Below are 25,320 nucleotides of genomic sequence, written 5' to 3' on the forward strand. Positions count from 1 at the left end.
GAACGCTTTGTTACACAAATCCAGAATCATTGTGGAGACGTATCCGTGTTCATTTTGCAGTAATATGTCGCCATCTGCTGAGTTTATTAATAACCATCTGCTCTGTCTGCCTTTCTGCCCGTCCACAGATTCAGATTAAAGATTTCCGTTTCTCCTACAAGTTCAAGACGGCCTGCAAGGAGGACGTCCTCAAACTGTGTCCCAACATCAAGAAGAAGTAAGACGCACACGAGCAGATGTCACAAACACCAAAGCAGTCACCAACACGTCCAGCGGTTTATTGTGACAGTGTGATCCAGCTGTGCTCGTGGTGTCCAGTCGGTCCCATAGCTCCTGCTGAGGTGTCCAGCTGTCTGTCTCAGAGTGGGACTGAATGCTGATGTGAGCTGTCAGCAGCATGGAGGATGTTTTTAATGATGTGGACTGTGGAGCCTTAGAAACTTAGAAATGTTGTAGAAACTGTTGTATATTTTTCCCGTGATGCTGACCGCTCAGAGCTCCTTAAACCTGCATCCACACACTGGATGGTCAGCGATGTTGGTCAGGTCACAGTGATGACACGTCCACGCTCGTCTCCGTGAGCATCAACGTTACTTTGATAGCTTTACTTTTATTGGTCTGTGTGACAGATAAAGCGATGCGTGTTAGAGCTGGGTCGTTATCTGGGTTTAATCCCAACAAAGCTCTTTGTTTTGACCCGCTCTGAGTCAAGCAGTTTAGTCCATACTTAATCCACAATGATGGAACGAGAGCCTGTCCTTCCACATCCTCCCACAGGATGGTCACCGAGGGTCTCTCATGCAGTCTGCTGCTGCTGCTGGGGCCTCTTCTCCTCTGCAGACAGCACAGTGAGGCTGGAGGCCAGCAGAGAGCTGCAGCTGATCTGTGAGATGGGCTTAAAACACTGGGCCTAATGTAGGATTTGTAGACCCACTTTGGTGTTTGTTGCATAGGTCTTTGTCTACAGGCAGTGAAGGCTGAAAAGTGGGCTTGAACAGGAAAGAGTGAAAGCCACAGACGGCAGCTGCAGTGGAAACTTTTTATTGTTTCTCACTCTGAAGCTCTTTGTGTGTCATGCAGTCTGGCTTCTCTCCAGCAGCAGGGCTGAGCTAAAGGCTACAGCACAAACAAAAGGAGCACGCTGTTTACTGTGACACTGCCCCCCGGTGACGGTACACAGCTACAACACACAGACGCAGCTCTGGGTTGAAAAAAATTCATGTCAGACACAAAAGTCTGCTCGCTCCATCTCAGCTCTTCTTTTTAAATCCAAAACGTATTTGGTGTAATTTGTCATAATTGAGCAGCTCTTTGACTCTGCAGTTTATTCTAAGACAAAGCTCGATCTGCTGTTCTGCTTTCCTCATGTCCTGCCTTATCTCCTGCTGGTGGGCGTTCATATTAAACAGACATGTTAAATCCCTGAAAGCCAGAAGCCTCAGACTGCTCTGAACACTGTTTTTGTTCTTGACTCTGATTTCAAACACAAACCCCTGAAAGGACTCACAAAGCTGCGTCATCCTGTGTTCACACTGAATCCGACTAGCTGAGTGACCCCCGTGACTTCCTGTCATTGTCAGGGTGGACGTCGTGATCTGCCTCAGCACCACGGTGAGGAACGACACCCTGCAGGACGCCAAGGAGCAGCGCGTGTCCGTCAAGTGTCGTAAACAGCTGCGGGTGGAGGAGGTGGAGATGGTACGTTCACTGACACTCTGTCACAGTCAGACAGTGTAGTGTCTTGAGCTTCGCTGTCAGAGACGCCACCCAGAAGCATGTGAAACAGGCCAGCATGGTGCTAAAAGGCAGTAAGGAGACACCCGAACACTGCAGCTCTGCGTGATAGTCGAACCTTTGCTCTAGTCTCAGGCTTCAGCACCTGTCTCACAAAAAACATTTATTTATAAAATCACTGGGCTGCCTAAAAAAAACCAAACTTTCAGTTATCAGACTGATGAGGTCTCCAAGGAAAATATCTCGATGTTTTCCTGTCTGAAAACGACTGAAGAAGCTTTATCAGGATGCATATGCAGATTTTTCTGGTTCACAGGAACACCAGCTGTATTTTTATAGCACATTTTAATGCAGAGCTTCACACATGACTGACAACCTGATAATGTTAAATTCCAATATCATGCAAACAGAATTAAAATAGCCTGTAAGCTCACTATTAATCAAATGAAGGGCAGTTAAAAAATAATGAAATATAAAGTAATGCTTAAAAAAGGGCTAAAACCTCAAAATATAATCATAGAAAAACTTGGAGCAAAACGAGGCTTCAGTGAGAGAAGCAAATACACATCAGTCATCAGCAGTTTGGGGGATTTTTCACTTTCATGAACCTGCAGTAAAAAGTGGCAGCAAACAGCATCGTTTCTCCCCGAGAGCCTCTGCTCTTCTTTCCTGGCGTGTCTGGTTACAGTGGGCAGAGATCCTTCGTGGCTTTAAACTTCTTGTTGTGTCTGTTGTTTTATGTGAATTCTCTAAATCCACCTCCAACCTCTGCAGTCGGAGGACATCCGCCTGGAGCCGGAGCTGTACGACTCCTGCAAGCAGGACATCAACAAGCTGTGTCAGAACGTGGCCTTTGGAAATGCACAGGTCAACACACACACCTGCACGCACACGCACACACAGTCCCCCCATTGTTTGTTTGTTACCTCGGATCCTCCTGAGGTGAAACTTGAACATCTTCTCAAGCTTGTGAAGATTCACAGTACCTGGAAACCCCTCTGTGGACCACATTAGAACCCCATTAGGACCCCCCACAGTGCCCCTGATCATGTTTCCTTACCACTCACAGAACGAGGAAACAGCCAGGAGCTCTGAAACTGAAAATGTAAACATGATTATTGTTACTCAAAGAAATTTGAATAGCAGAAATAATTCTGCTGCCAATAAATCTTTGTTTTTTTGTTCTCTCTTTTGGGATATGAATCAAACTTAGGAGTGTAAGAACTGTCTGAACTGTAAGTCTGTAAGATGTTGCTGTTATTGGCAGCATGGAGGAATCAGAGTGTAAAACCCGTCTGTTCTGGATCTCTGGGTTTGTCTGCAGGTTATTGAGTGTCTGAAGGAGAACAAGCGCCGGCTGACTCAGCGGTGCCACCAGAAGGTGTTCAAGCTGCAGGAGGTGGAGATGGTCGATCCTGAACTGGACTACCAGCTGATGAGAGTCTGCAAGAACATGATCAGGGTGGGTAACAGACGGCATCACGTGGTCAGGAAGGGCTTCCTCCAACCTAATGATTTTGTGTGTTTAAGAGTGCAGAGAGCACATTTTCATAAGCAGCTGCAGTAGAAGCAGTGCTGCAGAGGTACGTGTAGTTTCCTGACTCAGATGATGGATCGACCCTGTTTATGGTTTATGTGGCACATCTTTAAGCTCAGCGTCAGAAAACGATCACTCAGGGAGACGGAGATCGTGGAGTGTGGACATGAGGCTCAGCATCATCTCAGACGTTCTCTTGGCTGAAATTTGGACTGTTTCCTGTCACATGATGGCGTTGCCCATCACGGAGCCTCAATATGACCTTCTGTCAAGAACAACTTAACCCTCACCCTCCATCTCCCCTCTGCTATTTACTACTTTACTGACGAATGAAACACTTTTTTTATCAGATGACCAGCAATGAACAGATTTCTGATAATAAGCTAACACAGACTCATTGCTTTATCCTCTGGTGTGTAGTCACCCCTCAAAGGCCCGAGCCAAGAAAAACCCTCAGAGTGGGTGTTTGTGTTTAATTGTGGGTCTGTCAGTGTGTGATGTCTGTGATTATGATGGAGCTGAATGTAACGGCCTGTTTGATGTGTTCAGCGTTTCTGTGCTGACTCAGAGGGGAAGAGCATCCTTCAGTGTCTGAAACAGAACAAGAACAGCGAGATGATGGATCCCAAATGCAAGCAGATGATCACCAAGAGACAGATCACCCAGAACACAGGTACACACAATCACACGGGTACACACAATCACACGGGTACACACAATCACATGGGTACACACGCGCATAACACACGTACACACGCGCATCACACAGGTACACACACACAGGTATGTACACACACGCACATCACACAGGTACACACACACAGGTATATACACACACGCACACACAGGTGTACACACACACACACACAGGTGTACACGCACGCACACAGGTGTACACGCACATCACACAGGTACACATGCGCACACAGGTACGCACACACAGGTACACACGCACAATCACACAGGTATATACACACACACACACACACAGGTTTACACGCACATCACACAGGTACACACGCACATCACACAGGTACACACGCGCATCACACAGGTACACACACGCACACACAGGTACACACACACAATCACACAGGTATATACACACACGCACACACAGGTACGCGCGCACACACACACACACACACATGAAGGCGGCAGAATCGTGTTAGCTGGAGAAAGTCCTGCATCACAGCAGTGAAAACATCAACCACAGCTTAGAACAGGAGAAAGCAGAGCTGTTCAGGAAAACGGGACCAAACAAGATTAAAAAGTAAAATAAAGCAGCTCGATAAATACACATCTGAGTGAGTTGAGTCGATGAGCTGAATTGCCTGTTTCAGCAAATGGCACTCTGCACCTACTGCAGCGGTGTGTGTCTGTAGTGAGAGGCCAGAACCCTGCAGTCCACCCACTGAAACCAACAGGCCAAACGGAGGCCTGAGCTGTGGCGCAGCAGCTCCGACTCACACAGGACTCGCTGGCCTCCTCACATCCTGAACATTTACAGCGATGCTCCTCAGTGCTCTTTAAACTTGTTACTGGCTTTAAATTCAAAATGAGCTCACACAGTCTTAAAGATATAATTGTAACTCATTGCATTCTCTTCATTTACTCTCTACAGCCAGACCAGCACTGTAGCTCACAGTTTCATCTAACACATGTGTGTGCTTGTTTCAGACTACAGGTTGAACCCGGTGCTGAAGAAAGCCTGCAAAGCCGACATCCCAAAGTTCTGTCAGTCCATCCTGAACAAGGCGACGCCTGAAACCGAGCTGGAGGGTCAGGTCATCTCCTGCCTTAAACTTAAATACGCCGACCAGGTGAGAAACACGGCTGACTGCATGACAGCGCATTAGTTCCCAGAGTCGCGCCTCACCCCGGCTTTCTCTCCCGGCTGTCGGGGTGCTGCTTCACTGAGCAAAAACATTCAAACTGATTTTATTTCCACACATGAAACAGTATCACCTGTCAGCTGTTGGTCATTCACAGCTGAGAGTAGTTGTTATTACTTTATTATTATTATGCTCATTTCCACATTTGTATTTTTATTCTTGGGCTCTACTACTGTTTGAATCTGCAGCCAAGCCAATGGTCTAAATCATCATCTTCAGTTTTCAGTACCTGAAAAAATGGCTTAAGCTGTTATTTCATGAGGATGTAGATGTGAGCATCCTCTGATCTGCTGGAACACACAGATAACTAGTGTTTGAGACAGGAGTACACTTTAACTTCATTTACATAAACTGGACAAAAGCCATCAGCTGTGGAGTATTATTCTGTATACTGTACATAATTTTACATTAATCATGCAAGAAGTCTCACAGTCAGCCTGTAGATAGTGAAGGAGGTTATTGATGTGTGTGTGTGTGTGTGTGTGTGTGTGTGTGTGTGTGTGTGTGTGTGTGTGTGTGTGTGTGTGTGTGTGTGTGTGTGTTGTGGCAGCGTTTGTCTTCAGACTGTGAGGATCAGATCCGGGTCATCCTGCAGGAGTCGGCGCTGGATTACAGACTGGACCCTCAGCTGCAGATTCACTGTGTAGACGAGGTTTGCAACTCTCCACTCTGACACACACACACACACACACACACACACACACACACACACACACGCACGCGCGTCACTGATGGCTGGATTATTCTTCACGCTGACTCAGGTGTGATGTTTCTGTTATGTCAGCAGTGGACTTTCTGAACAGCAGGTTTTTAGAAACAGAACAGCTGGAGTCGCTTTGAGTTCATTGTGATGTGGTTTTCTGTCCAGCAGGAGGCGCCAGCTCCTGCACAGATATCAGTGATAATTTAGGTTACACCTGCTGGGATTGGCTAAAATGAATGCAGAGAGCTCAGAGGTGCACTGATAACAATGAGGGGGTCTTATTGTATGACCGTGTGTGTGTGTGTGTGTGTGTGTGTGTGTGTGTGTGTGTGTGTGTGTAGATCTCCAGGCTGTGTCCAGAGGAGGCAGCAGCTCAGGAGCAGACAGGACAGGTGGAGGAGTGTCTGAAGGTCAACCTGCTGAAGATCAAACAGGAAGGATGTAAGAAGGTAAACGAGCTGCTGCTGCCTTCACTGACCTCTCAGAGAGGAGGAACAATCAGTCAGCTTTTAATTTCTGCTCCCAGATGTGTAAACGCAGCAGTCCACATTAACCTGTTAACTGGCTGCTCCAAAATCACCAAAAAAAGCATACCCACATTAAATCAGCTGCTGTTCCTGAGCTCTTTGGAGTAAATGCAAAAGCTTGGTCTCTTTGTGAAGAAGACAAGCTATATTTTTCATTTCTGCAGTCAAAAATGCTGTAACTGTAATGAGTATGTAGCTATTAAGTAGAAAAATTAGACAGTTTTTGCCTCGCCTGGATTTTTCCTGTTTGTTTTCATGTAACTACACACTGAGTGTAGAAGGTATGGACTGGAAAATATAATGAAGCTGTAGAATGAAGTCTTTCAAATGTTATCAAGATAGCAGAAAAACCTACTGTTTTGTAAAGGTTTTTGTGTGTTGATCTCAGGCGTGGTCTCACAAATATCTGTAACTCCTCAATGCTTCAACATACAGTCATCAATGAGGCTCTAATCAAAGATACGACCCTGAGGAATCCTCTGCTATAACGTTACTGATAGTACAAATTAATTATAATTATAGACATTATAAATCAGAGGTTGCCCTAATTTGTAAAAGAAGGAAAATGTTAGGCCTTCATTCACAACCCCCCCCCCCCCCCATCTATTTTCAGTGATTCCTTCACACACACAATAAATAAATTATATATTGATCAACAGTTACAGTAAATGTAAACACTACATATACACATAAAATAATAAAAACAATCCTCCCAATAGTCCTTCTCTGATACACAACTTACAGCCCCCTCCCAAACAAATACCTGCACCCCCACAAACAAAACAACGTACACAAAGCATAAAGCTTTTTGTAAAACTTTAGACACTTACTGGTCAAAAAAAGCTCTGAGCCTTTGTCCTCCTCATCCTGCCATAATAAACATAATAAAGACCTCCGTGAAAGCCTCATCGAGACCTGTAACAACCTTCCCTGCCCCCAACGCTGCTCTTGTAAATTTCCATATGTAAAGCACACACACAATATAAGTGGCACAACAACAGCGTACGGTGATATTTTCTGTGTAATGGTGCATGTCAAGCTCACCATTACATACATATTTACTTCTAAACGGCATATAATACGAGGACGAGCTGAGAATAAAACGTAACACGTACCATAAATCGCCGTCGGAGTACAGCTGTTCGTTCGTGAGATTCCATAAAACCGGTCGAATTAGCGACAAAATCCTCTAAAAACAATAATCCACTCTCGTGAGTCAATTAGTCACTTCGTTGAATAAATATAGTCTGTTTTTGATGCATTCTGATAATCCATTGGCGAGAAAAAGTATTGTAAACACTGTTTACGCACGACGGTACACACACTCTTACTTCCTGCTCAGTTTCACGCACGGAGGACGCAGGGAGTTTATGGATTCATGTGAAAACCTACCCCATAACGCCATATACCCACGTGTCAGGTATTTTATTGGCTATACATCTGTGGTTTTGGATTTTGGGTCAGAGTCGACCAATCACACCGATTGGAGAAGATTTGGGGCATGTCCAGAAAAGTCACATGATGCTGTCTGCTTATTATTGGCTCTGGAAAACCCATTTCATAACATGATTGGACAAATGAGGTGTCAATCCAATTCTGAGGGTCTAATCTGTCATATAAAAGCATCGTAAGGGCGAACTGCAGCGTAACTGTGACGCTATGAGACTTCAAAGTTGGAAATCGCTACAGAGGGCCCGCGGGCGGGACACTGCCAGTTAACAGGTTAAACAGCTGCTTTTTTGCTTTCCACACTCTCGTCATGTTGTTAGAAATCAAGCGCACTGCTTTGTGTTACGGTGATGGACTTCTGCCGCTCTTTAAAAGTAGCAGTTGGTCTTCTTCGTCATCGTCACTGCCTTTACATGAGTAGTTTATAAAGGAACGGAGGGAATGTCAGCTTTCACTGTTCATGAGAAACTTTTCTAATCACACCCTTCCTCCACTCTGCTGCTCCTCGCCCTCCCACGCTGACCCCGCAGGAGGTGTTGAACATGCTGAAGGAGAGTAAGGCGGACATCTTTGTCGACCCCGTCCTTCACACGGCCTGCGCTCTGGACATCAAACACCACTGTGCTGCCATCCCACCCGGCAAAGGACGCCGTGAGTCAGACTCAGTCAGAAACCATGTGACTCAGACACAAAAACATCCCTGTTTGTGTTTCTGTGATTCGCTGCTATTGAAAAGCCTTCAGAACAAACTTTGCACTGGAGTTTTTTAACCACACAGAGGGAAACACCTTTCAGTTTATTCGTTTCTAATGTTTTCCCTCAGAGATGTCGTGCCTGATGGAGGCGCTGCAGGACAGACGTGTCCGTCTGCAGCCCGAGTGCAAGAAGAGACTTCAGGATCGCATCGAGATGTGGAGCTACGCCGCCAAGGTACGCCAACCAGTGAGAGCTGTGGACAGTATGAGACACGTGTGAATGCAGACCTGCGCTCTGCTGTGAATCGAGTTCAGCATACACAGGACATAATCTGGCTTCACTTAACCTAACACTGGAGTCAGTTTGAGGGTCCGCAGGATCCTCCGGGAGTGGGAACGCTATTTTCCATAGATCTGATTGGCAGTGATTTTTGTACCTGTCTTATCTCCAGTGTAGGCACTAGTAGCTGAAAACACGGGGTTAAACCTGAAGGTAGCTCGCTGTAAGGAATGGCGGTGCTTTCAGTTGTTGTGAAACTGTCTTTGCCACTTTTTGTTTCAAATAAAAACATTTCAATCAGTTTTAAGTGGCTTTTATTTTGAAATTAAGTACTTAAATACAAATGGGCTTTTACTTTGTAATTGGATGATTGAACTGCGCAGAAATATTTGTTTTTATTCAAATATCTCACACAAATGCTTGTGCTTTTATTTTGAATCTGAAATAACAGAAGCTTTTAATTTGAAGGCACAAATGATTATTGTCACTGCCATCCACCAGGTGGCGCCTGCTGAGGGCTTCTCGGACTTGGCCATGCAGGTGATGACATCGCCGTCCAAGAACTACATTCTGACCGTGATCGGCGCCGGCGTGGCGCTGCTCTTCATGATGGGGCTGCTCTGCGGCAGGTTCACCAAGCGAGTCACTCAGGAGCTGAAGGACAGGTAGACTCCGCCCCCCCGGGGTCAGGACATGCCCACGGGAGAAACGACTACAAGTGAGAAGGACCTCCCCACTGTTTACCCCCCAATGCCCCTGAAAGTCCACCAGATCGTCTTTACTTCCCCTCTACGGGCTCGTTCATCCTCCCTCACATCACTGCGGGGGGTGTCCACGTGGGAGTGACATTACCCACAATCCCACAGTGGAACTGGGCATGATCAGTAATTGCCTCCACCTGAGCGTTTTTGTTTTCCTTCTCATCCTGGGCTTTCATTCAGAGATTTTACCGTGTTCACACGTGATGTACATGCAGTTTTTTTACACCCCTCCCTTTTTGCTGTCGGTTTAGGGGTGAGGATAGGGAGGGGGCTGGGTGGGTGGGGTTGGGAGTGTTTTGAAGATTTTGGGGCAGAGGTTAAAGGTTAGGGGTCAGGGTGGTGTGAAAATTGAGATGTGTAGGTGTAAATGTGTAGAAAGTGGGGTGGGGAGATGCTCATGTATAATAGAGCAGTTTAATGACTCCAGTATTTTAATGATCATAGTGTGTGAAGGTGTGTGTGTGTGTGTGTGTGTGTGTGTGTGTGTGTGTGTGTGTGTGTGTGTGTGTGTGTGTGTGTGTGTGTGTGTGTGAGTGAGTGTAATGCAAACTGTCTTTCTGCCGCAGTTTCTTCGTTTGTCCTTCTGCTAAAAGGTTTTTGGGGGTTGTTACACGGTTTTTCTTTTTTTGCTGATACATGTTAGATTTTATCGCCAAGAGACTGCCAGGCGGGCGGTGCCAGCCAGCCCTCCACCGAGCCACAGATACAGAGGGAAGGGTGGACACACACACACACACACACACACACACACACACACACACACACACACACACACACACACACACACACACACACGTCTCGCTCATTTCAACAGGAATCCTTTTTTCCCTCTGATGCAGTCTGAAGTTTTATTTTCCCACAGCTCAGCCTGTGCCATAAACGCACCGTGTGTCCACCTGCTGCTCCCAGGTCAGCGCTCCCATCATTCCCATCTTGGGTGGGCTTATTTTTCCACCTGAGCAGACAGTTTTTATATAAATATATATCTCTGTCCCCGTGAACTCGCAGAGTGGCTGTCGGTTTTGTGCTGGTTGGGACGAAAAATCAATGCAGGAAAAAAATAAAGACATAAAAAATTCTAGATTACTATAGAGATGTGAACATTTTTGTGTAAAGATGATACTGGAATCATTGCACATTTTTCGTTCTTTTTATATCTATAAATATATATATATTGTTTTGTCATAGCCTTATTTATTTGTTTACTAATGTGTTTTTTTTTCTATGATTTGAATGTTCTCTGGTTGCCTTTTCTTCAGCGACACTGCTTCCTGCAGTGGGGGTGGGAGGAGGGAGAGGAGAGGCGAGGGAGGGGTGGGGTGGGGTAGCTGAGGTTGGAACTCCTCCAGGTGAGCTCCAGGTGAGCTGGTGGGCGTTTGACGTTGGACGCTCGTTTTCAGACTCGACCAGAGTAGCTGTGCATGATCGTTGGGTATCTTATCCGGGAGCAGCCCAAATAAAGAAACACGCCCTCTTAGAGACAACTTTCTACCAACTGGCTGCTTCTCATAAGCTAAAGGTGTGAACAGCAGGTGGGTGGGGTTTCTGTGCCTGAGATGACGATATTGAGGATGTCTGCTCTCTATGACATCATTCAGATCTGAGAGGACAGCAGCCTGAAGCCTGAGCTTTTGGAAAGTTTGGGCGTGTTGAATGTGAGCCTCCACCAGGGGAGCAGAGCGTGAACAGGCTCACATCAGGAGGTGTGAAACCTCTTCTGTTGGTTACCTGTTCAGGATCAGGTGCTTTGCTTATGTGAGTCACTGCATTAGGATGTGGGGACGGCCACTGGTGTCGGGTTTCTGTCTGGTGGTTTTTGGACACAGTAAATGAGCAGCAGACTGCAGTTCCTCGGATGTCCACTTGAGGCTGGCTCCAGCAGTGAGTGCGTCCTGGTAGACTCCCATGTTAAAATGTCTTAAATAACCCACTCACATCTGTTGTAACTCACCTGTTCTGACTTCATGTTAGACGTGGGTGCTTTGACTGAGGGGGTGCGGACACTGGCAGTTTATTGGAGTCACTGAACTGGACCTCTGGACCGTGTTTGTCCTGCTGTTTCTGATGAATACGACGCTGCAGTAATTGTGGTATTTTCTTTCTTTATTTTGCTGTTACATGTTCCACTAATTAACCTGTTACTTTAAAGTGCTTTTTGTAAATTGCTGTACCTCCAAAGCATTAAAATGAGAAATATTAACTGAAGAGGAGCAAACCCAAGGCTGTATTTTTGTGTAATACCAGTTTTTACCACGAGGCGGTGCAGCGAGTCGTTATTCCTAATGGCTGCCTGAGAAAAGGCGTGGCCTCTTGAGGCAATGCAGAAACATTTCAACACACCCACTGCTGAAATGCTGCCCCCTGGTGGTGGAAGTAGGGTAATTACAGAGGGCACCTTTAACTCGCAGGTTTGTGCACCCACACAGTGCACTCTGCCTCTCATGGAAATGTGGTCACTTCGGGCTCCAAAAAGAAGCTAATGTTCGGGCTTCAAAATGCCAGAAAGGGTGATGTCACGGTGGCTGCATCCATTTGTGGTGTTGCTGTATACAGGTGGTGGTTTCATAGGGGGGGCATAGGTCAAGACAGGACGTGTGCCCTCTGAGCTGTCAGAGTCTGGTCTGGTGATGCTCGGCCTGCAGGTTTGATGCCAGAGGACGAGTTTGGTCTCCTGAGATGTTGTCTGAGTGAAACCCTAACGGAGGGCCTCTCCTCTCCCAGGTTGAGCCGATCACATGTACGTGTGTACGATAGTGATGTAAACCGCGTGTCCCGTTCCCCTCCTTTCTAACCGTTGAAGCTTGGCGTGGTGAACGCTGCCCTCCCTGCTTGTAAATGAGACGTTCTGCTTCATTGAAATGCCTTTTTTCTTTTTTCCATCTGTTTTTTTTTTTTTAAATCAAAGCGTGCCTAATCACCGTCCCGCCGAGGGATCCCGCTGTACAGAACATCCCAGAAGCCCGTGCTGCACCCAGCACAGGGTGACGTGGGCGTGTTTGACTGTGTGATGGATGACGCGTCTCTGTGTTTGTTCAGACTCAGCAGGAAGCCGTGCGGTCTCCGGTCGGTTCCTCGCTGTGCTGTGATGATAACGATCTTTTTGTAAACTCTCTGTCTGAATCCATCGAGCTCCTGATTGGTTGATTTTGTTCACTGTCTGCTTTTTTTCTTGTTTTTGTTGTTGTACAGATGAAAAATTGGACAGTTTGTTAATAATAATAAAGTCTGCAAGGTTTCTATTCCACTGTGCCGTCTCTTTATTTCAAATCCATCTAAACCATTGAGACACCTCAGGGATTAATGTGCAACATCCCATCAGCATCATGGGTAACAGGTTGTTTTGTTTATGTGGCAGAAATGGGAAGAAATTAGGCTGAAAACAGCTTTAATTTTATAAGTAAAATTCTCAGCTTCCACATCAGATTACAAGAAGAGTTTTCAAATGACAAATTCCACGTAAATCAAGTGATGCTGATCTTGATTATCACGAACATCTTGTCAGAGGCCATAAAACACGACATGCAGACAGTCGCACTGTTGTGGCTTCACTCTCGTCTCCGACTATAGAAACTCGGCCTCGCTCTCTGCACAATGCAACACAAATTTAACCCTGAAATGTGAGTGAATGCAGTGCCGCCTCTTCTGAATTAAAGGACACGTGTGGTTGTGCAGTTTAAATCACATGTGCGTTACAGCCCACCATTGTTCCAGGCTTTTCACTGTGCTCTGGCTTCCCCTCTGCAGCCTCCAGTATTTCCACTCTGCTGTAAAAATGAGTGGATGTCTTTCCTGCTTCTATTTGTGAACAGCACTGGCTGCATTATTCAGAACAATAGACCTCAATTCAGGGTGTGAGTCGATGCGTACGGAAGCAGGAGCTCCCGACCGCGAGGGCGGCCATCATGAATACGCCTGCTTTCCCTTCAAACCGTGGAAAATGCTCCACCATCCCATCCAGCATCCTTGTGAGTGCTAACCCCTGGATGTGTCTGTGTAGGTGCTCAGTCATCCAGGTCATAGTAGGCTTCTTCAGCCCAAAGGTGGAGAGACCCAGTGGGTGTAGTCCCCTGGAGGTGGTTGTGACCCTCTATTGATCATGTGCATGATCACATTCGCCAAGGTGTGAAAGGAGGCGTGGGTCATTACAGTCAGTGGTTTCAGGTGAAACTATTTTGGGACTTTGCTCCATTGTTTCATGTGACCTCTTGAGGTCACCTGAACAAAGGTGTGAATGTGGGGGTTGAGATAACTGGGGAACTGAAGGAGCCTTTGGGATGAGAGGTGAAAGGTCTACAAGAAACAAGTCCAGTCGCCCTTTTTCAAGCTCCAGAGGCTAACACCTGGAGGACGTCACCTGTGTGTGCAGCGCACAGCTGAACTTTGAACCTCCACTAAAAACATTTCTGACTCATAATCAGCTTTGATGGACATGAGACTTTCATATTGCAGCTCAGGGATTTTGATGTGACTTGGTTAAAAGCTTAAAGACATGCTGTGGAAGAGAGCCAGAGATTAATAATAACTAATGATTAAATGCAGAGTGGAGTATAAACAAAGTAAATAAGGTGAATGAAATGAAACAGTGCATCATGGGAACCCCCCCCCCCCCCCCCCCCCCCCCCCCCCCCCCCCTGCCTAGACCTATAGCAGCATAACTAAGGGAGGGTTCAGGGTCACCTGATCCAGCCCTAACTATAAGCTTTATCATAAAGGAAAGTTTTAAGCCTAATCTTAAAAATAGAGAGGGTGTCTGTCTCCTGAATCCAAGCTGGGAGCTGGTTCCACAGAAGAGGGGCCTGAAAGCTGAAGGCTCTGCCTCCCATTCTACTCTTAAGTATCCTAGGAACCACAAGTAAGCCAGCAGTCTGAGAGTGAAGTGCTCTGTTGGGGTGATATGGGACTATCACACTGCAGATGAAACTGGAATCAAAAAGCATGAAGGTCCATGTGGGACATGAGTAAGAGTTTCTGGGCTGATAAACCTGCAGCTTATCAAACCGGCTTCACTGCCTGGTATCTCTGATATCCGGCTGATGTGAGGTGTGCGATGCTGCTGCTCGGTGTGTGTAACATCTGTGACGTGTTGTGTTGGGTTTATTTACACAAAGACAAATAGAATTCCCAAAAGGACAAAAAATGTGACCACTTCCTGACTGTGTGGGTTCGTCCACTGCTGGCTGCATTTCCAGCACGAGCACTTCCTCATCTTTGAGTCACATTTGCTAAAACTGCAACAATGAGCTGCTTTTAACTGAGACCTTTAACAACGCCGGCCTGTTCCTGAGATATTTACATAGGAAAACATGAGCGCTGAGCTCAAACTAACATTTGGTGATTCCAGTGAAACCACAGAGAAAAAAGGTTCAATAGAGCAAATGTTGTATTCTTCCTGTGAATGGAGCTGATCTCACAGTGCGCATCCACCTCCTCAGACATGTCTGTTGTGTGTTCTCTGCCTGCACTTGTGTGTTTACCCTGCAGGCGTGCAGGGTAAACACACATGTGTGCTGTCTGACCCGCGGAGGCTTCGGCCGTCTCGCAGAGCCCTGTTAAATTCTTCAGCCCCGTCACAGTCCCAGGAAAGCTCCAGTTTCCCTCTGAAACTTCCAGCATCATTTCCAACAGATCACACATTAAAGTCAGCGCTGACACCGTGTCGAGGTAAATACGTTTATTCTGTACGTTGGGGAATAAAATCATAATACAAAGTTTTTCCAGAATCGTTAAATACTTTTCTCACTCTTAGAATAACTGAAAAAAATCTGAAATCAAACATAAGATTATTTTCTTTTCCAACTGCAAACTGGTGATTATTTCCTGTTTAAAAAGAAGAAAAACAGACAGAAAGGTTCAGATTATGTTGGCCACATTCTCATCATCCATCCATCCATCCATCCTTCCTTCTTTCACTCATCCTTTTCAGAGCCGTGGAGGGGCTGGAGCCTAATCTCAGAGCCCCAAAAGTCTCATGAGTGGAAAAGTTGTTATCTTGTGTCCACTGTGTGCTCCCACTAAGTAATTACATTGTTCCCAAATGACAGTAACATCTTCCAAATGTTATCTAAGTGGATCAGATGGTGAGAAAAGCTGGTCTGCACACGGATCAGATGCTCTGTTCTGAGTGAAGTCACAGATGCAGAGCGTCACCCCAGGCTGCAACACGTTTACTCGTCTATATTTGATCAAATGTTACCAGCAGATCAGCTGCTAACATTTTTCCCAGAATTACAACAGTAGCCTGTCGCTCTGTCACAGCTGGGTTCGATCCTGACATGGACGAGCAGCAGGAGGCTGGATGGTGGGATGGATGCCTGTTTATGGTTTTATAGTTCCAGTGAACAAACTGGAAAACATAAGCCATCGTTTCAAACCTAAAAATCACATTAACGCCACAGTGCGAAGGACATCTGTATGAATTTGTGGAACAAGCTTTAATTAAAATGAACGAGTCTAAGCTGCACTTTAATCCATAAAGAGAAGAAGCAACATTTATTGTGCTGCAGAGACTGAAACAGAACCGGGCTCAGTGCAGCATCCAATCCCATCACTCGTGTTACTGACATACTTATTGTGGTAGCTAGAAGAGGACAGACTGTTTAGCATTAGTTAGGGTTAACTTCTGTGCTTACGATGACCATATTAGGGAGATCCTATGACATCATAGATCCAACAGTAGAAAAAAACTGTGTGAACCTGGACAGTTAGAGCAGCTCCACTTTACACCCTAAACACTAAATATCTGATCCGCTTGAAGCCGGCTACGTTATACTGAATATACAAAATTCATAGTTTTAAAAAGCAGTTCAGAAATACAGTGAGTCACCTACAAAGAGGCCAAAAACGCTCAGTGGTTCGACACCCCTCCCAGCCATCACCCCCAGCCCTCATCATCAGTCAGAGTTCAGCTGATCTGACCCCGACTGCACCTGCACGCCCGCCCGCTTTGACTCCTCTGCTCTAAAACTCGTACGCAGAGACGAACAGGGTGACCTTGGTGAGGTAGCGGCCCAGCAGGGTGTTGCGCTCCAGCTCGCTCATCTCCACCTCGGCCTCCAGCGTGGCCGGGCCCTTGATGGGTGTCACCAGGAGGAGGGTGCCCGTCTGTCTGCCCGAGCGCTGCACGCTGAAGCGATCCCGGCCGCGACCGCCGGCCAGGCCGAATCGCAGCGTGTCGCCCAGCACGCGGGCGGCAGACACCCGGAAGAGGATGCGCGGGGCAGACATGTTGGACACCACAGAGAGGAAGTGGAAGGAGATGGAGTTTGGTGCTTGGCTGCATGCTTTGTCTTCCAGCATACACGGGTTCCTCTCACAGCGCCTGAAGGAACACAGAGAGGGTAAAGATCACTTGGTTTTACTCGTTATTATGGTCTTAAACATTATTAGGCTGCACCTGGCCTGCTTTCTGTCCTCAAACAGCAGAGCAAGCCCTTCCACAGACTGGCAACCTATGACTGCTGGGATAGGCTCCAGCCCCCCCATGTGGATGGATAAAGAAGATTCCAACATAATCACAAGAGGAAAACTAAGGTGTGGTGAAAAAGATGCAGGAATAGGGCTATAAAAAAAATCTCAGCTGCCTGCAGCCTGTGATGACACCACAGACCTGCAGGGTTACCGCAGTTCATGAGGCTGAAGAGATGAAGAGTCCACAGTTTCCCAGAGTACACAGTTTTTAACACACATCATGTAAACATGATGTTTTACTGTAACTGAGGCCTCTGAAGGAGATTTTTCACTCACCACCTGCACCACTTTTGCCTCCCTGTGACTTTGTCCACTTTTTGAAAATTAAAATCAAGTCAGAAGATCAGCTCTTTGGGACACTGGAGTGCCCATCGCTAAGATACAAGTACAATAGGATGTAACAGGACCTCTGACAGACACACACATCAAACAGGAAAAAATGTCCAGAGGTGCACGAGAAGATGATCCTGAGCAGGAGATCAGCTTAAAGAGGATTTCTTTATTTAGGCTTCTTGCTGCTACACCACATCTCCACATGTTCTCTGGATCCAACAAAGGAAAGATGATGTTTCTCAGCATTTTCCCCAAAAATGAAAACACCCCCCCGGCTGTGAAGCATGCTGGAGGGGCAGGATGTGATGTAACTCCAAACTGTATAAATAACACGAGCCCAGGAGAAACATGACACACACACAAAGCAAGAGTAGAATTATAAAAATATTATATATAAAATAAACCCAGTTTGGATGCTACACCATGACCTGAAAAAGCCATTTGTGTGTAGTTTAGTCAGATTGTGTCAGTAAATGTGAAATGAATCAGACCACGTGTCCTGAGTTTGTTTGGCAGGTTTGGCAGTGCAAGAGTGAGAGCAAGGAAGAGCAAATTTTTAGTTAGACAACATTAATTATTAAACTCATTGTTGTCTTTGTGGTGCCTCCTGGGTTTAAAGTTGACTCTTTTCACTACCTGTAGAATATCTTTTTAGATGAATCCTGCAGTCTGTCACAGATTTTTGTTGAATCCAGTTTCATGTGGTCGGCTTCAGCATCTCTGACCATTTAAAGCTACAGTCATAGTTAGCAAAACAACATCTGAGGTCAATGTGGGGTCACAAAGCCTCCAACAAAGTGCGGTTGTGGTCTGGAATGTATTCATGTATTCGTCGTCCTCATCAGCTTCCTGTCTCCTCTGTTTATAGTCCTCCTGAGACTCCGGTTATATTTAGTCATCCCGAGTGATCTGTCAAAATCCCATGAATGATACCCTGCTCTCGTACAGAAACTGACACAAACACTGAAAACACGCACGTGATTGTGTTTGTGTTACCCTGCAGAGATGATGCACGTGTGCAGACGTGCTCTCCACCCCAACAAACAGGTTTGGGATGCTGTTTTTCGGACTGGTGACGGCTGAAAATACTGCATTTCCTGTCTGAATGTTCATCAGTGTTTTTAAAGCCTGGCTCCTGTCTCAGTGATGGATGGTCATATTAAAGTTTCTGATAATGAGGCCAGTGTGTGTGTGTGTGTGTGTGTGTGTGTGTGTGTGTGTGTGTGTGTGTATAGAAGTAATCTGTGTGAGCCAACAGCTCAGGCTGCAGACTTTTCCTCTGTGTGAGGTCACCAAGACAGGAAATCCCTCTGAACCAATACATGCAGTTCAAAGCTTTGCTATGAGGGGCAGCCAATCAGAAAAAAAGTTGGCTTGGAGTGGGAGGAGCTAGAACAGCTTGTTTCAGACAGAGGATGAATGAGACGCAACAGCAGTGTGAGATGAAGCAGGATTATTCTGAACTGTGAAGCTTGAATGGTATAAAATGTTGATATTTATAAGGATTGGTATCAGACTTTCCCTCCACAGGCTTTCTTCCTGCCCTGCTGCTGTTTGTTCAGGTCTTAAAAAGGATTCTTAGTTTGAATTTTTTTTAATGATTCTGTTGTGAAGTTTCTTCTCTGAACACTTTGATTTGAACTGAGCAAACACCCGGGGATCCCGTGTGCCTGCGGTTTTCAACCTTTTTGTGGCCAAAAGTCAAAATTTCAGGACTAACCTGTATTTGTATTTGCAGAAAGCAGCCACTGCATCAGCTGCATCGTCCAAGTCCCTGCTCGGCCAGCCAAAGGCTCACTCAGACTGGAGGCCGTTCACATGCTCTGTCAAACTGAAGATGGAAGACGGGCAGCTGATGGCTGATTTTATAAATTGATCAGGTTAACCTCCTCATAAATATGATTCTCCTCCCAGTCAGTCAGGGTCTTTCATGTGCAATAATACATTCAGTGCTTTAGGCCAGGTTGACACAAATTCCCAGAGCACACCTGGGTTTGCCCTGAGGCACGCCATTTGGGATCCCCTGCTGTGCACCACAGCACTGACTTTCCTGCATGAGCTGATGTACGACCGTGACTGCAGATACATTTAAACTATCTGAAGAATCTGCTTTGGTAAACACATCCGATGCCTTCTTGGTTCTCGAGCAGGTCATCTGAGGCCAAACCTCAGCCCGACTCTCAGCCCAGTTTTTGCTGGAGCTAAAAGATGGGTGGAGGAGGAAAGTGGTTAGCTTTGAGGTCAAAGTCATTGTCTTTCAAATATGTTTTTATCACTGTCCCTGTCATTGACTTTATGTCTGAGTCTTTGTCTTCTGAGGTGACAGGTTTATGGTTTCGTTTGGATCTTCTGCTCAGTTCCTGTTTAATTGTTCTCTCGATGTGTGATTTAGTTCTAGTGTCATTTACGGCGGTGCTTCTTTAACTGCTTGCTCACTAGTCTGTGTTTCAAATTCAGACTCAGAGTTTTGTATCCCTCCACAGTTGTTGGACAAAGAGATGAAGTCTGTGGACCCTGGAGGAGACAAAGTGTTTGGAATATACTAAAGATCTGATTACATGTGGCTGTTTGTAGATTTCAGTTGTGCTCAGTGGTGCCAACGATCTGTCAGCTGGTCTCATCTAAACTTTAAAATCTCTACAAATGTTTGATGGTTTGCTTTGACATTTGGTACCAACATAGAAGGTTATCGCTGTGTTCCTAGTTTCCTTACATTTCCCAAAGTAACACATAAAATAAGACAGTCAACTGAAAAACCATTCTGACTTTGCTCAACCTCAGCAGTGAGGTATCAAATTAGGATAAGGAGGTTACTAATATCAGCAGATGAGTCAGTATTGGCTGTCGAGACATACAGTTTATTACTTTTATGTAGTGTGTTTTTCAAGAAACCGTTCAGCGGTTCGATTCCTGGCTACTCCAGGCTACATGCCAATGTATCCTTGGGCAAGATACTTAACCCCAAGTTGCTCTCTGACACAACCGCTGGAGTATGAATGTGTATGAATGTTAGATAATTAAAGCACTTAGCTTAATTAATCATGGAAGTGCTTGTATGAATGGGTGTGCCAGACTGAGTAGAAAAGCGCTATATAAGAACTAGTCCATTTACCATTTAACATCCTGTAAGTGTAACATCCTGTAACTGTAACATCCTGTAACTGTAACAGTCCTGCTTTAGAGACCCACAGAGTCCATGTTGCTGTTTATCACTTGCATGGATTTTACCCACTGCTCAGGTTATGGAAAACATGCCCCTCCACCACAGGAAGCCTGCATGCTGAAAACTGAAACATTACAAATCTCATCTCACTGATTCCATAAAGGGACCATCTCCATGCACTCAGACAAACTAACAAACAAACCATACGTTTTTAGCAGAAACAGGTCTAAACCTCGTCTAACTTAGAAGTTTTGGAGTTGATCCTGATCTCTATCCTGGAATATTTTGGAAGGATTCCTTGTCATTGTGAGATAAAGATGTGAGACAAAATTGGACATTTCACATCATATCTTCACAAATACATATCAGACTGAAAAAAGTACAAATTGGGAGGCATTGTCTTAATTTTCTCTAAGAAACATCCCAAACTGATCTGGATGCAGACCTCTTTGTGGAGCTGTGCAGGACTTGCAAGGAACTCCCTGAAGTCCTGAGATTTGAACCCTTTCAGCCTGAGTTCATGTGGAGGCAGAAGGTCAGAGAGGAGGGAAAGGATGTAACTGCCCTTACATGGATGATGTCTTCATGTACGTGGCGTTTTCCACGCGTGGACACTCCACCGTCACACACTGGAAACCCCCGTAGGTGTTCACACACAGCTGCTCGGCTGTGCAGTTGTGCATTCGGTTTTCACACTCGTCGATGTCTGAATGTGAAAGGTCAGAGGTGAGAGGTGCAACTACAAGGGAACACACATCTTAAGCATTCCCCAGAATGACCTCTGACCTGTGCAGCCGCGGCCGTCTCTGGTCAGGTCGTAGCCGGACGGGCACACGCAGTGGAAGCTGCCGGGCGTGTTCACGCACTCGTGGACGCAGAGGCGGCCGGGCTGACCGAGAGGAAACAGGTGGCACTCATCGATGTCTGAAACAGACGCAACCAAAATTAGAACCGATGAGCAACAATTTCTGTTTTCAAGCAAAAATATCAAAAATGTTCTTTTTTCTCAGCTTTCATTATGTAAAAACCAGTTATTGGTCAGGAATAATCACCTGTGCAGATGTTGTCACGGCCCGATATGGTGAAGCCCACGTCGCAGGTGCAGCGGGTGGAGCCGAGGAAGTGTGTGCAGTGAGAGGGTCGTACTGAGGAGGAGGGAGAGGATGGCGTGGGTGATTGGTGAGAAGATGAAGCTGCTGAGGAGGATGCTGACAGAGCCGCAGAGGCAGGAAATGATGATGAAGGAGAAGCAGGGGAGAAGGAGGGGAGGGAGTTGGCGGTGCTGTTGAGGCCTGAAAAGAAAAAAGGCGGAATAAAAACCCCAAAATGCCAAAGCAGAGCTCAGACTGTCCTCCGCTTATTCCCCACACTCACGCCTGCACATGGGCTGCTGGCCGCTCCACTTCAGGGACTCCAGACACACGCGGGTCCGCGGACCAATCAGCTCGTAGCCGGACTTGCACAGGAAGTGGACCTCGTGTCCGATGCCAAACACTCTGCCCAGTCTGCGGCCGTGATCGGGGGGGTCCAGTTTGGGGCAGGATGCTGGAGGCAAAACATGTACACCGTGAGATCATCTCCCCCCCTGCTGAACCCAGTCTAAGCCCTGCATGGTCTGGGACCTCAGAATCTCCTCTAACATTGCCATTATTGACAGTCTCCATCTTTACCTGTTGGGGGCGCTACAGCAGGTTAAACTGACCACCCTTACCATTTTTGCCAATTCTAAAGACTGCCATGGTGCTGTTGTGCAGGGCACTAATCTTCTTCTTCAGGGAGCGCAGGCCCTGCTGGTAGGACGTCTCATGGACCGCCAGCATCTTCTCCACCTGCCGCAGCGAGTTCAGCAGGTCGTGAGTGGAGGGGCACTCCTGTGGGTGGGAGGAGGAGGTTAGAGGGCCCTTCCTGAAGCTGAGCATGTTTCGAGAACACCAAAACCGTGAGCTGAAAGAAGCTCAAAGTTCTGTGGGTTTAACTATCTAAATGACTCCTGTCACCCTCGAAAGGATAAGCAGAAAAAAATGGATGGATGGCTTAAAAAATAATCATGAAGACTTGAAGATTTTCTAAGGTTGTAATCATTATTTGGCTGGTAGCAGAGCATCCCTCTTCCATCTTATTGTGTTGGCAGCTGTGAGGTCTGCACATGGAGGTGAGGGTTTTCAAGGTTGCAGTGACGCCTGGGTGAAAACTGACCCAGAAGCAGCCGCTGACCTCACAGTAACTGAAGCACAGCTGAACTGCTGCTGCTGCCACACCGAGAACCTGCGGTTTGTGCTGCTGCTGTTTGGGGGAGTTTCTCTGGTTTCTCACAGGCAGCAAAGAGAAAGGAGGGTGAGCAGGAGCTCCACGGGCTGCAGCTACCGCCACTTCCATCAGAGCACAAACAGATAAGGCTGCTGTGGTAACAGGGCATCAGGAACACTGTTATGCCTCAGAGCTCACAGTAATTCACTACCAATGACAATAATGATAGATAGATTTGTGCACTGGTGTCAGTCGCTGAGTTCTGTTTTCATCTGAGTTTATTGCTGATTATTTTATAATAAAAAGGAACAGGTCCATGAAGCTCTGATTGACATTTGGCTGATCTCACATTCAGTGACTCCTGCAGTGAGTCACAAAGACGACGCACACAGAGAGGATTGTGTTGGTGTCAGACGGCCTGCAGCACAGTTCAGGTTCAGAAACATCAACCTGACAAAAATGGTGAGCGCGCTCCCTGCTGCTCTTCACCTGACGCGCTGTCGTCAGCTTCCAAACCGAGGACTGTTCACCGGCTGAAACCTGCCAGAGACCTGCTCTCAGCACTGAAACATCAGCCGTGCTGAAGCTGCCCGAGAAGATGATGGTGAACACGAGATGTCCAAATGTAATCATATAAGGGTTTTTTTTTTTTTTTGAGCTAGCTAAATAGAGTTTGGTATATATAAAATCATATATATGGTGCTGCATTATGTTTCCATAAATAAACTCAAATATATTTAAAAATCATCACAGAAGGACCTTTGTGTCCTTCACTCTTCCTCTCCATCATGTGTGCTGTTTGAAGCTGTCATATAACACATCATATTCTAACCTTTCTTTATAAAATAATTCTGCTGTCAGCACATCCTACAAGTCAGAGGTCAGCTGACCTCTTAAACAGGATGCTAATGGGTCATTTGAGCTTGAAGGGATTAAAAATGTCTTTTTAAGGAATATCCTCTCCAAGGTAGGCTACATTAAAGAATTATACCCTAAAATTTATAAAAGTAAAATGCAAACAAGATGAGGATTGCTCCTATTTATTTTATGTGACCACAAAAACAGCAGTCTTTAGATTAACTGAGTCCAAATATAGATGTTTAAGTCAGACAGCTGTACTCACCTGAGCAGAAGAAAAATAAACCTGATGAAGACTCATCATCATCATCATCATCATCATAACGACCTCAGCAGCCTTCATCCTGGACAAAAGCTCCATCCTCATCCTCAGAAACCCGATGAAGCGTCCTCAGCTCCTCCGCCGCGTCCTCAGAAATGAACCATCTCCTCTCCTGCTCTTTCTTTTCGAGGGCACTTGCCAAATTTCTCCTCCGCTCCCTCACAACCCTCCCTCCACCTCCACCTCCACCCACCTCCCTGTCAGACATGTTGGAGGTGGAAGCAGCAGGAGGAGGAGGAGGGCCCACATCTGGAACATGCTTTCCCCTGTTTTTCTTTTTTGATCCATCAGCAAATCCTGAAATAGACTCTTAAATTATAAGGAAAGTCAGCTGGCAGCAGCGTCTTTTAATCATCCCCGTTGTTGGGGACTATTTCAGATTCGCTCCCCGGCTCAGGAATGTGGCTCCCGCTACAATTACAGTGACTAGAAAGCCCCACTTTTTTTTTTTTTTGAAACCCTAACCGTGCTCTGCTGCAGGAGTTCATGTGGCTCCTAAATGACAAGGCAGCGATCTCTGAGGCAGAAGCCCCCGCCTCGGTTATCCCCCACCTCGAAGGAAAAAAAAAAAGAGGGGCAGAGATCCTGGAAGAAATGTTAGAAAAGACCCTGCAGCTGTGACAAGTCCAAACTTCAACTTAAACTCAGAGTCATATATAAAGTATGATAATGGCAGAGTGTGCATACACACTATAATCTCCTATATGAAGGCTGCAGCACTCGAAACACATGAAAATCCCCAAAAAGGAAACACACATGTGCTGGATGTGGAAGCATAAAGTTTAACTGGAAGTGGGTAAAAAGATGATTGAACCAGGTTCCATCAAACAAGGCCTTGAATGTCCTTGAATGTCCTTGAATTTCATGTGCAGTTAGTGCAGAAGGACACACACACTCTTTCATGTGCAGCCTTCACCGTGATTATGAAAGGCTTCAGGAACGGAGGCCACAGGACACGGCTGCTTCAGTAACAGACAAGTGATCACAAATAAACTGACAGAACACAAAAACCAAAGAGTGTTGATGCTGGCCGAGCAGCTCACCTGGGCCAGCGTTTACAGCCTGGAAGGCCCAGGTGAGCTGCATCAGCTGACCACTCTCCCCTGTCGGGCAGTTATCGCTGAGGATAACCTGGACCCCCTGGAAGACGGTTGGATGGCACCATCAGGACTGGGGCACAGGAAAAGTCCGCTCCTGTTCCTACGGGTACCAGAATGCACCACCTAAGGCTTCATCAAGGTACCTACAGGAACCTTTCTGAGTGTCAGACAGGTGCAAATCTCTCCCTGAGCAGTCAAACTCATACTTGCACCTTTCTTCTGGGTTTTAACAGATTTTTTTTAAATACA

At 46.2% G+C, this 25,320-nt stretch overlaps 2 protein-coding genes across 4 annotated transcripts in view; one reads left to right on the forward strand and one right to left on the reverse strand.

Annotated features, from left to right (window-relative positions):
* Window positions 1-10,039, forward strand: part of glg1a (golgi glycoprotein 1a) — a 33,398-nt gene extending 23,359 nt beyond the window's left edge. The window contains exons 15-25 of one of the 3 annotated variants that reach the window (XM_030731217.1): window positions 129-217; window positions 1,581-1,698; window positions 2,509-2,601; window positions 3,059-3,196; window positions 3,821-3,944; window positions 4,952-5,094; window positions 5,717-5,818; window positions 6,211-6,318; window positions 8,376-8,496; window positions 8,669-8,775; window positions 9,322-10,039. In XM_030731217.1, coding sequence (XP_030587077.1) covers window positions 129-217; window positions 1,581-1,698; window positions 2,509-2,601; window positions 3,059-3,196; window positions 3,821-3,944; window positions 4,952-5,094; window positions 5,717-5,818; window positions 6,211-6,318; window positions 8,376-8,496; window positions 8,669-8,775; window positions 9,322-9,489 — 1,311 coding nt within the window. In that variant the 3' untranslated portion in view covers window positions 9,490-10,039. The remainder of the gene's footprint in view (window positions 1-128; window positions 218-1,580; window positions 1,699-2,508; window positions 2,602-3,058; window positions 3,197-3,820; window positions 3,945-4,951; window positions 5,095-5,716; window positions 5,819-6,210; window positions 6,319-8,375; window positions 8,497-8,668; window positions 8,776-9,321) is intronic. The other 2 variants (XM_030731218.1, XM_030731220.1) reach the window with 2 other exon arrangements.
* Window positions 10,040-16,506: 6,467 nt separating this feature from the next.
* LOC115781530 (fibulin-7) lies at window positions 16,507-24,052 on the reverse strand. The gene is made up of 7 exons (XM_030731223.1): window positions 23,915-24,052; window positions 22,256-22,415; window positions 21,919-22,089; window positions 21,597-21,836; window positions 21,331-21,468; window positions 21,115-21,250; window positions 16,507-16,899 (listed from the first exon to the last, which is right to left on the reverse strand). Exons 1-7 carry the CDS (start codon window positions 24,014-24,016, stop codon window positions 16,539-16,541), a joined length of 1,308 nt encoding a protein of 435 aa, XP_030587083.1. The 5' UTR covers window positions 24,017-24,052; the 3' UTR covers window positions 16,507-16,538.
* Between the last annotated feature and the right edge of the window lie 1,268 nt (window positions 24,053-25,320).

The sequence above is a fragment of the Archocentrus centrarchus genome, chromosome 6 (genome assembly GCF_007364275.1).
Source record: "Archocentrus centrarchus isolate MPI-CPG fArcCen1 chromosome 6, fArcCen1, whole genome shotgun sequence".
Lineage (NCBI taxonomy): Eukaryota > Metazoa > Chordata > Actinopteri > Cichliformes > Cichlidae > Archocentrus > Archocentrus centrarchus.

Excerpts from the sequence above, each read along its gene's own strand:
- LOC115781530 (XM_030731223.1), bottom strand. The coding sequence starts at position 24,016 with ATGAGGATGGAGCTTTTGTCCAGGATGAAGGCTGCTGAGGTCGTTATG. Across the intron at positions 21,837-21,918 it reads CCAGCAGCCCATGTGCAGGC|GCCTCAACAGCACCGCCAAC; the intron begins GTGAGTGTGGGG and ends TTTTCTTTTCAG. Across the intron at positions 21,469-21,596 it reads CCGTGACAACATCTGCACAG|ACATCGATGAGTGCCACCTG; the intron begins GTGATTATTCCT and ends CGTCTGTTTCAG.